General features: G+C 45.9%; 1 protein-coding gene across 2 annotated transcripts in view; it reads right to left on the reverse strand.

Annotated features, from left to right (window-relative positions):
- pcbp4 (poly(rC) binding protein 4) overlaps positions 1 to 12,530 on the reverse strand; it is an 84,638-nt gene that overhangs the window by 22,205 nt on the left and 49,903 nt on the right. For both annotated transcript variants that reach the window (XM_088005878.1, XM_088005877.1), the window contains exons 6-8: positions 8,560 to 8,676; positions 3,427 to 3,558; positions 3,134 to 3,262 (exon numbers count right to left, since the gene is read on the reverse strand). In XM_088005878.1, coding sequence (XP_087862004.1) covers positions 3,134 to 3,262; positions 3,427 to 3,558; positions 8,560 to 8,676 — 378 coding nt within the window. The remainder of the gene's footprint in view (positions 1 to 3,133; positions 3,263 to 3,426; positions 3,559 to 8,559; positions 8,677 to 12,530) is intronic.

Below are 12,530 nucleotides of genomic sequence, written 5' to 3' on the forward strand. Positions count from 1 at the left end.
TCTAAGCTCTGGCAGTAAAAGGCTTCCGTAGATTTCTTTAGTTGCTTACCCTTCAAACCAGGAAATGACATTAAAATGTTTCTTCCTGGGCTGAAAATCGCAGCAATAGTGTTCCGTATCTAAGAGTGAGAACTGAAGGGATGAAAGCAGCGACGGCTTTTAGGAAGAATCAAATTCAGCTGAGCTCAGCGTTTTTCTTCCGTCTCTCCTCCCAGATCCCGACGCTGGGAATATCAATGAGCTTCCGGAGACTTTTGCCTGTTTCCAGCTGAAAGCTGTGAGATGAAACTCAGAGTTTCAGTGTTTCTCTCCTGCAGAAGCTCCTGAACCTGCAGCTGCGCGTTGTAATGAGCTGCAGCTCGGCGCTCAGCTGTCAGCTCCGAGGTTTCTGCTCCCTCACTGTTATTTTTGACCACAAAAAGCCACCGTAGCTGACCTGCGCCGCAGCAAACAGCAGAGACACACAGAGTGGCCGGATGACTCTCCTCCAGCAGAAAAACACGTTTCACCTGCTGGGTAATTCAGAAACGTCTGCAGCATCGAAGCTCAGAGGGAAATGAAATCAATTCAAACTAATCACATTTCTCTGATCTCAGCTGATCCAGACTGAAAAAACATTTTGCTCTGCCAGGTTTATGAACTTCAGTTCTTCCTGCTGAGTCTCTTTTCTGCCTTTAAATATAAATAAACTCGACTTTGTGCCACTGCAGATCAAGCTCTGCCCCGGCGGCAACATCCTCTAGCCCAAGGGTGTCAAACTCATTTTCACAGAGGGCCACTTCAGCATATTGGCCCCCCTCAACGGGCCACATTGATGGTACAGATCAGGAGGGCATCCCTGCTAAAACACCCCAGACAAAAGGTTGACTTCCCTCATTCAGTTCTGTAGAGGCTTATAATGACTCAGTGGTCCAGGTGTGTTAGAGAAGGAACCATCTAAAGCTGCAGATGGTAGCTCTGGAAAACTAGACTTGGGCACCCCTAGCATAAATGTATAAAATACAATGTTAAAAATAAATTAAACACCTCATATTGTTAAATAACTGATTTTATGTATTGAAGTTTTAAATATTACATTTGAGTTTCCATGGATGTAAAATTACTGCTCAGTTTAAAAATTACAATATTTAAATCAGTGTTTAAAGGTGAGCAAACAAATAATAAAAACAAGTTACATGGGCAGACATTATAGACTTTAGGCAAAGATTTAGTCTCAGGTAACTGAAACCAATTAATTAAAAAAATCCTTTCTGAATATCATCTCATGGTCTCTGAACTAAATGCGTCTTTCTGACCGGAGCTGACAGCGTGTTGAAGAGTTATGGACCGGACGCTTTGGAGCGTCTGGTTAGGAAGCGCATTACAAACCTTTGGTTGAAATGGCGCGTTAAATTCAAGTCTCCATTCCAGACCAGAGAAAACTAAAGAGAATGCAACGTTGTGTTAATCCATTTGAGGAGCCGGCAGTTTATCTTGAGGAAATAAATGATGCAAAAGTTAATAAGACTGTAACATGCGCAGTCTGCGAAGAATTAGAAACTGGTGGGAGTAACTCATCCAGTGGATTTAACAAATGGAGCCTTCTGGGTTCACCCTTGTTGACCTTTAGTAAACACCTGTGATGAATAGAACATATTAAGCCTGTTTCTGTCTGGTTTCGAACCAGAGACCTTTTGTGTGTAAAGCAAACGTGATAACCACTACACTACAGAAGGTAGGTTAGCTCAGCAGGTTAGAGCACCGTGCTGGTAATGCTGAGGTCATCGGTTCAAACCCCATATGGGGCAATTCATGCGTAAGGTCTTTCAGACAATCAACACTTCAAAATAAATAAGGGTTCAAAAATAAAATCAATGGGATCAAAAAATTTATTCAATGTAAATTCAAGTCTCCATTACAGACCAGAGGTTTAATAGATGGAGATCTGAGTGACATAACATCTGTCCGTTTCGGAGAAGAGAAACCACGCAAAAAAAAAAAAAAAAATCCTGGTAAAAGCGCACACCGGACCTCACAGGGTAAAACACTCACAGAGTTGAGTTGATCTGTTTGGATCAGACAGATCCAACTGACTGATGAATTAGCGCAGATTTTTCTGCAGATGGGAACCAGGAGGAAGTTGTTCAGACCCCAGCGGGTGAAGTGATGCTAATTTAAGTGAAGTCGCTTAGTTTAATTTATTAAAAGTTATTGGGGCCTCAGTCAGTGGTTTTTGTCACTACAAGAAAAATGTAGATACATTTATCTGCTTAATCTGTGATGGGATCTGGATTCACGGTGAATATTAACTAAACCGCATAAAATGCGACTAAATAGCCGATGTTAATATGATTGTAATTTCACAGTTAAAAATAGTACATGGCCGATTTTTTTATGTTGCCGGTCAAGATAAGGATAACAAAAAAAAGTCTAGCGCCACCTGCCGCCCTGACACCAACTCACACATCTTCATTCAGTCTTACTTGTAAATCGCTTTTTCTTTTCTTGGACGTTTTGATGTTAGCTTGTCGATGTCTCAGTTTTATTCGCTGGGAAAATCAATAAGCAGCTTGAGGTGACTCTGCTGCTCTCTAGAGGCGAGAAGCCGTAATGTTGGCTGGCAACAATCGGAATGCATTGTGGGAGATGTAGTTTGTAGTCAATTCTGCTCAAAACCTATTTTAAGTCAATCATCGGCTTATAAAATGACATGGCGGGCCACATGTGGCAAGACTTAGACGATTTCATCAGATGCTGAGGATAAAATGGCTGCAATAAACAGGAAGTGAAGGATGAAAACCAGCATGGAGCACAAAACGCTGCCGAGGTTTGGACTTTCATTTTCATAGTCTGGTGCCTCTGGTAAGGCACAGAGCCACCAGAGGATGGGACAGTTAGCCGCATGTTTCCCTTTAGTGCATTAACTCTTTCAGAAAACCCAAAAACCTCAAGCCAGCACAAAAACTTAGTTTGAACGTTGCCATTTTCATCTGTCTTTTGTAATGCGATGCTCTGTAATCTCTGTTTATTCAAACATCAATGGTCGACCTTTGACCCTGTTCCACCAGTCATCCCTGATCAGAAATGATTTTAGGAATGATTTTGTGTCCTGATCCCATCAGGATCATGACGGAGCCTCAGGATGAAATCGTACCTCCAGGATCACCGTGCAGATCAGCTTCACACACTGGATGATGGCGTCCTGCCCTCCGGATATCGTCACCTCCCTCTCCGTGGAGTTGGGGAGAAGGTCGCCGGCCACCTGAACCTGCGCACCTGTCGTCTACACACACACACACGATTCACCTGCTAGAACTTAGCACCCAGACTGTGAATGCAGCCAGTTAGTATTTCTGTATGCCATCCTAGACCACCAGGTGGCACTGTGTTTCTCTGTCTCACCTGTTCCTCCTGACCTCAGCCTGCCTCTGATTGGTCCAGACTCACCTCTCTGATCTCCTTGATCTTTGACCCTCCTTTGCCGATGAGCGAGCCGCACTGGCTGGCCGGGATGACGAGTCGCAGGGTGACCGGAGGTTTGCTGGTCACCGTGCCGTTAGCTACCAGCACCGCCAGGTCCTGAGGGCAGACAGGAAGTCCATCCATCAGTCACCCCTGACCTTTAACCTGCTTCCTCTGGCTAAAGGTCAGTCAGAGGTTCATGTTCATCTGGTAAAATCAGAGCTTGTGTCCAGTAAAAACCTCCAGACGACTGAAAGAACGTTAAAGTTTTCCAGGTTAACGGCTGGGATTAAACCAGAGCAGGAAATGCTGACAGAGTTAAAGTGTGATCAATAATAAAGAAATAATGCAATGAAAGGAGGAGATCAAAGACAAAGTTTTTTTTTTTTACTTTTCCTTCACATCTTAATGCAGAAACAAACAGCAGAAGTTGAGATTGATCAGCAGATTAGGGAACAAAAATGAGAAAAACTTCCTTCAGGATCGGTATAAATAAACCGACTGGATCAGGAGGAATCCAGATTTTCCTGAATGTGGATCCAGTTTAACAGGAAACCAGTTCAGCACAGAGACTGGGACCCATGGAGGCGTTCAGGGACATGGGTGACTTTATTCTGATCACGTTGTTCTGGCCGGCCCAGACCACACAGCGCTGCCGTTTACACTCCGCCTCCATCGAACCAATCGCATTAAGAGCTGCAGATCCAGGCCGTTATTTATTACCCTCTTAATTAAAGAAAGAGGCCGGACCGGACAGGAGGCGGGGGCAGATAAATTAAACCCCAGGGAATGACAGATTAAACAACGAGTAAATTTAGAACAAAGGATCATTCAGAGGTGAAGAAGAGACGGAGGGAAGGAGAAAGGATAGAGAGAAAAATAACTTTTAGTTCATGTTGGAACCAGTTAAAACCAGATGGAACCAGTTAGAACCAGATGGAACCAGTTAGAACCAGATGGAACCAGATGGAACCAGTTAGAACCAGATGGAACCAGTTAGAACCAGATGGAACCAGTTGGAACCAGATGGAACCAGTTAGAACCAGATGGAACCAGTTAGAACCAGATGGAACCAGTCAGAATCAGATGGAACCAGTTAGAACCAGTTAGAACCAGATGGAACCAGTTAGAACCAGATGGAACCAGTTAGAACCAGATGGAACCAGTTAGAACCAGATGGAACCAGTTAGAACCAGATGGAACCAGTTAGAGCCAGATGGAACCAGTTAGAACCAGATGGAACAGTCAGAATCAGATGGAACCAGTTAGAACCAGATGGAACCAGTTAGAACCAGATGGAACCAGTTAGAACCAGATGGAACCAGTTAGAACCAGATGGAACCAGTTAGAACCAGTTAGAACCAGATGGAACCAGTTAGAACCAGATGGAACCAGTTAGAACCAGTGGGGATGATGTAGACTGACAGACCAGCACTGAGAGCTGGCTGCTCCATCAGAACCAACTTTCCTGGACTGAACCCACTGGGTCAGAGGAGAGAGACACAGCAGCCATGTTGATGACATCACTGACAGGAAGGAAGTCCACAGCTGATTTTAGAGGTTAGATCAGCTGAGACACTCATCCATCATCCATCCATCCTGCAGCTCTCTGCTGTTCTCCAGACGTACTGAATGTTTTCCTCTGAATGTTGACTGCTTTAGTTTGTCCTTCATTCAGCTCACCCTGCTGCTGCTCACCCTGCTGCTGCTCACCCTGCTGCAGCTCACCCTGCTGCAGCTCACCCTGCTGCAGCTCACCCTGCTGCTGCTCACCTTGCTGCTGCTCACCCTGCTGCTGCTCACCCTGCTGCTGCTCACCCTGCTGCAGCTCACCCTGCTGCAGCTCACCCTGCTGCTGCTCACCCTGCTGCTGCTCACCCTGCTGCTGCTCACCCTGCTGCAGCTCACCCTGCTGCTGCTCACCCTGCTGCTGCTCACCCTGCTGCTGCTCACCCTGCTGCTGCTCACCCTGCTGCAGCTCACCCTGCTGCAGCTCACCCTGCTGCTGCTCACCCTGCTGCTGCTCACCCTGCTGCTGCTCACCCTGCTGCAGCTCACCCTGCTGCTGCTCACCCTGCTGCTGCTCACCCTGCTGCTGCTCACCCTGCTGCAGCTCACCCTGCTGCTGCTCACCCTGCTGCTGCTCACCCTGCTGCAGCTCACCCTGCTGCTGCTCACCCTGCTGCTGCTCACCCTGCTGCAGCTCACCCTGCTGCAGCTCACCTTGCTGCTGCTCACCTTGCTGCTGCTCACCCTGCTGCAGCTCACCCTGCTGCTGCTCACCCTGCTGCTGCTCACCCTGCTGCTGCTCACCTTGCTGCTGCTCACCCTGCTGCAGCTCACCTTGCTGCTGCAGCTCACCCTGCTGCTGCTCACCCTGCTGCTGCTCACCCTGCTGCAGCTCACCCTGCTGCTGCTCACCCTGCTGCTGCTCACCCTGCTGCTGCTCACCCTGCTGCTGCTCACCTTGCTGCTGCTCACCCTGCTGCAGCTCACCCTGCTGCTGCTCACCTTGCTGCAGCTCACCCTGCTGCTGCTCACCCTGCTGCAGCTCACCTTGCTGCTGCTCACCCTGCTGCTGCTCACCCTGCTGCAGCTCACCTTGCTGCAGCTCACCTTGCTGCTGCTCACCCTGCTGCAGCTCACCCTGCTGCTGCTCACCCTGCTGCTGCTCACCCTGCTGCTGCTCACCCTGCTGCTGCTCACCCTGCTGCAGCTCACCCTGCTGCTGCTCACCCTGCTGCAGCTCACCTTGCTGCTGCTCACCCTGCTGCTGCTCACCCTGCTGCTGCTCACCCTGCTGCTGCTCACCCTGCTGCTGCTCACCCTGCTGCAGCTCACCCTGCTGCTGCTCACCCTGCTGCAGCTCACCCTGCTGCTGCTCACCCTGCTGCAGCTCACCTTGCTGCAGCTCACCCTGCTGCTGCTCACCCTGCTGCAGCTCACCCTGCTGCTGCTCACCCTGCTAGAGAACATGTCTTATCTTGGAGAACTCACAATGTTTCTGTGACATCACAGTTCTTCATTTTCGGGGTTAAAGGTCATAATCAGCAGGCAGAGATGAGCTGAGGGATGGAGAGGCTGTGAGGAGAAATCAGGAAAACTTCACTCTCACACCTTTAATCCCCTGATCACTCTCACACCTTGTCTTTATAATCTCTCCATTTCCGTCTCATTAACTTTTCATAAGAGCTGATCTTTCTTCCTCTTCATCATCCGTCTCTCTTCTTTTTAAACCCCAGCTGCCGCCTGCTCAGCGCTCCATAAAGCTCTCCGCATCGATCCTCTGCTCTCACTTCATCTTATTCACACCCATCAGCAGCTCTCAGATGATTCTGCACCCAGCAACATGGTTCTGGACCAGGTTCTGACCCGCTGCATTTAAAACCATCTCAAACAGAACTCCTAACAACAGATGAGTCATTTTATGAAGCATTTCTCAACTAATTCCAGCTAAAATCAGGCATTTTCCGAAATCCTCTAGCCTGGAGATGTTTGACATCGTTTCCACAGCCAGAACCAGGAATCTGGGTTCAGCCAACACTTCAGTTCTGGACGACTGGTAACACATATATGGAAGTCTGCAGATGCCACTTCCTGTTTTAGCTTTAAATAATCACGTTTCACCATTTATTTCAAATCTGAAACAAAATCAAAGATTAATTTTACACAGTTCCCTGAAAAATATTTATATCCCTGAGATTTCTGTTAAACGTTTCATTAGAAGTTCAGCTGCACCGGGTTTTATTTATCCACAAAGTATCAAAAAACGGACACTTGTGCCCATTTTTTCGTCTGACCTGTCACAAAAAATATATATAAAATACAAATAAGTTTGTAAAATAAATGTGATGGATTTGAACTGTGTCCACTATCAGTTGTAACAACAGACTTTATTTGAAAAATATTAATTGATGATGAAAAAACAAGACAGTAAAATTACTTTGGACTGCTGAGTTTATACATTTAAATAAAATATTGTGACATGGTCACTGTTTCTGAGCTCCAGTTTGTAAGTAAAGCTGTAAAATAATCTGGATCAAAACATTTTAATTCATTTATTGGTTTGTTATAAAGACTAAAAGATGATTCAACATCATTTTGAACATCCAGTCATTATCTTCCAGTTTGGTTTCATTAGGCGTTATCTCCTGCTAATGGTGTTAGCACCGATAGCTAACAGTGTTCCTACTGCCAGTTAGTTAGCTCCTGCTAATGGTGTTAGCACCAATAGCTAACAATGTTCCTACTGCTAGTTAGTTAGCTCCTGCTAATGGTGTTAGCACCAATAGCTAACAATGTTCCTATTGCTAGTTAGTTAGCTCATGCTAATGGTGTTAGCACCAATAGCTAACAATCTTCCTATTGCTAGTTAGTTAGCTCCTGCTAATGGTGTTAGCACCAATAGCTAACAGTGTTCCTATTGCTAGTTAGTTAGCTCCTGCTAATGGTGTTAGCACCAATAGCTAACAGTGTTCCTATTACTACATGGTTGCATTAACTACATTGCTACAGTGTTGCTACTGCAACACTGTAGCAATATTGTTAGCTAAAACTGTCTAGAGCTAATGATGTTACCCTGAGCTAACATCATTAGCTCTAGTTAATGATCTTAGCTCCTGCTAATGGCATTAGCTAAAGCATCATTGGCCTAGTATGCAATGAACAGGTGATAAAAAGTCGACTTCCACAGGTGAAAAATAAAATATACATAATCTTTGAAGCAATTATGAGTTTTTATATTTTACAAACAACAAATTTAAAGCCAACAGAAAAAAGTACAACATATTCAAGTAGTCATGGATGACTAGTACTTTTGGAAGGTGCTGTAACTAAATAAATAACATTATTTTTATGTGTGTGTGTGTGCGTGCATGTGCGTGTGTGTGTGTGTGTGCGTGTGCGTGTGTGTGTGTGTGTGCGCGTGCGTGTGTGTGTGTGTGTGTGTGTGCATGTGCGTGTGTGTGTGTGTGTGTGCGTGCATGTGCGTGTGTGTGTGCGTGTGCGTGTGCGTGTGTGTGTGTGTGCGCGCGTGCGTGTGCATGTGCGTGTGTGTGTGTGTGTGCGCGTGCGTGCGTGTGCGTGTGTGTGTGCGTGTGTGTGTGTGTGTGTGTGTACCTCCTCCAGTTTGAAGGTGATCATGGTGAAGGCTCGGAACACGCAGTCGGTCGGACCGGTGATGGTGATGATCCTCTCCGGACAGGAACCCTCAGAGATGTTGATCCTGGCGCCGCTCTGTCGGGTCGGGAAGAGATGGAGGGAAACGGGGAGGGGGAGGGCAGGAGTAAGAGGGTGAGGGGGTATTTATTGTTTTTGGAAAGTGGGGGGAGGAGGGGGACAAGAGGACAAAGAACAGGGAGGTCAGGGAGGAGAGACAGGAAATGATGATAGTTATGCAAGGAAAAGGAATCACAGAACAGGAGCCGGATGGATGGATGGATGGATGGATGGATGGATGGGTGGGTGGGTGGGTGGGTGGATGGATGGATGGATGGATGGATGGATGGATGGATGGATGGATGGATGGATGGATGAACTTTAATGGATACATGAAAGAGAAAAATAACATTAGTGGGAGGAAGGGAAATACGAGCCGACAGAGGAGAAGCGTTACTTCTTCCTCACTACCTAAGAGACGTTCCTCCATCATAAAGGAGCAGAGAGGGACTGGAAGGAGGGAAGGAGGAAAGGAAGGGAGGAATGAAGGAGGGAGGAATCATTCAGGAAGATTTAAATGATGGCAGATGGACAAAGATATGATTGAGTCCCAGGAAAGGGAGAGAAGAGATTTATTGACGGAAGAGGAGAAGGAAGAAGGGATGGAAGCAGGAAGGAGGGAGTGAGGAAAAGGATCAGGAGGAGAGGAGAGAGAGAAGGCAGTGCAAACATTTGAGGAGAAATAAGAGAAGATAATAGAAAAGGTGCAGAAACAACCGTATGGAGGAGGATGGAGGAGCTGAGGAGGAAACTGGAGACAAACAGAATGGATTAAAGTTCAGGAGAGGGTTACACCGACGGACACGCTTCCTTCAAGTTCTGGTTCGGTTCGGTCAGGAAACCCGACACACACCGAGCTGAAGAAATGAATGCTAATCAAAATGAAGGTTTATCCGTCCGTCCATCCATCCATCATCCATCCATCCGTCTATCCATCCGTCCATCCATCCATCCATCCCTCTATCCATCCATCCATCCATCCATCCATCCATCCATCCATCCCTCCATCCATCCATCCACCCATCCATCCATCCCTCTATCCATCCATCCATCCCTCCATCCCTCTATCCATCCGTCCATCCATCCCTCCATCCATCCATCCCTTCATCCCTCTATCCATCCATCCATCCCTCCCTCCATCCCTCCATCCAGTCTTTCTGAACTCAAACTCTGAATTATTCCTCCTTTGCAGAGAAGCTGAATTTTAAGCGGCGCTGTAGAAACCATTTTTGGCTCCACAGGTTCCATGAGTGAGAAATAGTTTCTCAGTATTTCCTCATGGGTGATGCACCTTTTTAATGCACATCCTGTTAGATGCAGGTTGTCTGTTCCCATGACAACCTCCAGTTCAGAGGTCTCCTGTGTTTTGGTCTGAAGGGAGACACTGGTTCCATTTAACTCCTAAAAGTCCAGGATGGAGAAACTGCAAACAGTCCATCAACTCTTCCTCCATCTGAGTTTAGCTGCTAAAATGAACTCAGTCTGAATTTAAACCTGAGAGCAAAGCAGAACAGCTGCAGAGGGACTCGGATGTTTAGATCCCTGCCTCTCTGAGCTTCACCAGCTACTTTTACATCCAATCATCATGTCAATTTTCTTTGAACTTTAAAATGTAAAAGTTAAATTGGTAAATGTTCGCTACATCAGAACTAATTTAGTAAATATGTTTCTACCTCCCCTTTAGCACCACAAGCAAGCACAAAAAATGTTACGCAATATTGAGGATGATATTTTGAATTTTGTCATTTCTATTGCAATATTGCAAATCTGTATGAAAAATGTTGATGGAAACACGGACAGCTTCAGGGTGTCATAAAAACCTTCTGCATGTGTTTCCGTGTCCACATGACAGCCTGCAGCGACCTGAAACCGTCAGCATCAACCTGCTTCAGTCTCACACAGAAACCACAAACTTTAGACGTGTGGAAACGGCCAGAAGGAATGTTAGAACCTCCAAGATTTATCTGCAAATAAGTGACAGGTGTTTAATAATCCCAGGGTTTGAAACTGACCTTACTGACCCCACTAGTGACCTTAAGAGTGATCGTAAGGATCCAGTTGACCTTAACGACCCTTTTAATGATCTTAATGGCCCCATTAGTAACCATAACAACTATATTTGTGACTTTAACAGTGCTATTAGTGACCTTAGTGGACCAACTGACCTTAATGACCCTATTGGTGACCTTAGTGGACCAACTGACCTTAACGACCCTATTGGTGACCTTAGTGGACCAACTGACCTTAACGACCCTATTGGTGACCTTAGTGGACCAACTGACCTTAATGACCCTATTGGTGACCTTAGTGGACCAACTGACCTTAACGACCCTATTGGTGACCTTAGTGGACCAACTGACCTTAACGACCCTATTGGTGACCTTAGTGGACCAACTGACCTTAACGACCCTATTGGTGACCTTAGTGGACCAACTGACCTTAACGACCCTATTGGTGACCTTAGTGGACTAACTGACCTTAACGACCCTATTGGTGACCTTAGTGGACCAACTGACCTTAACGACCCTATTGGTGACCTTAGTGGACTAACTGACCTTAACGACCCTATTGGTGACCTTAGTGGACCAACTGACCTTAACGACCCTATTGGTGACCTTAGTAACTCGACCAGTGTGGTTTTTCTGAGCCGGTTTCTTCAAGCAATGAGGGAAGATGTATTTATGGATGGACATGTTCAGCTGATGAGGATTTTATTATTCCTGCTACCCGTCTCCTGTTTTTGATTGGCTCCAGAGGAACCTGATGGTTTTCCGTCCAGCCCCCCCACTCGTTCCTCTCCAGTGTTCCCAGTTTGCTGTTTGTGTGTGACGCTCGTCTTCATCACTCTTGATTTGGAGCGCAGTGAGGACGGACGGCCGTGTCGTCCAGCTGGATTACTGAGCTCTGCTCTGGTTATCGGGGCGCCATGCTGCCAGCGTCCGGCTTCTCGCTGCTCCAGATGTGTGCAGACATCTGTGTTTGTGGAGCGGAGATGAAGAACAGCAACCTGACGTTAATGCTTCCTCTGACTTGATGAAGACGGACGTCGTCTTCTCCCGTTTGAGTGCTTCCCTGTTTACCGAAACATCCGCTCCTGCAGGCTGGAACCATGAGGAAGAGCTGCTTTTATATGAAGCTTGCTTCCGAAAATTAATTGTATTTTGTGTTTTTAGTTTGAGTTTAGATAAACAACATCAGAGAGACGGAGGCTGCAAGTTGCAGGGATAAAAAACAGCAACTTTGAAATGAGGTGAAAGCGTATCTTAAGGTGTTTTTGTCCTTGAGAAGAAAATATCTATTTAAATATTCATGCTTCCTGTCAGGCTGAAATAACCGAGGAAAACAATCTGCTCTCATTTTATCTGCCGCTCCCAGATTTAAATCCTCAATATATCACACGTCTTTTAAAAAGAGCCAGCTCCAGTTGTCCTTTATCCCTTTATCTGTTTGTTTTTTAATCAGTTCATAGTTTTTATAGTTTTATAGTAAAATAACTTCCTGGCTGCAACATAAACAGAGTTGGAGCTGAAATCATGAAGACGGCCGTCTGTGTTCAGCTCCAGGTAATAAGTCCAGTCAGTTGAAGCCGAACACTGAGGACAAAGAAACTCTAACTCCCAGAATGCACTGCACCAGTCACAGCTGGCGTCAGAGGAGCAGAGTCTTTACATCCAGACTGAAAACATGACAGCTGCTAAAGATCAGACATTAGTTTATCAGTAAATGTTTGAGTTCTTAGATATTTGTGTTAAATTTAAAATTTTCAGCCTTTTTTTTAACATAAAGCTTAAATTTCACAGTTTTAATGCATATCTTGTCATTTCTTGTAGGTTTTCTTTACCTGTTTTCTTTTCTGTACAGCAAATTTAAAC

Source organism: Poecilia mexicana, unplaced genomic scaffold (genome assembly GCF_051168715.1).
Source record: "Poecilia mexicana isolate PSO_F unplaced genomic scaffold, ASM5116871v1 scaffold_5, whole genome shotgun sequence".
Taxonomy (NCBI): domain Eukaryota; kingdom Metazoa; phylum Chordata; class Actinopteri; order Cyprinodontiformes; family Poeciliidae; genus Poecilia; species Poecilia mexicana.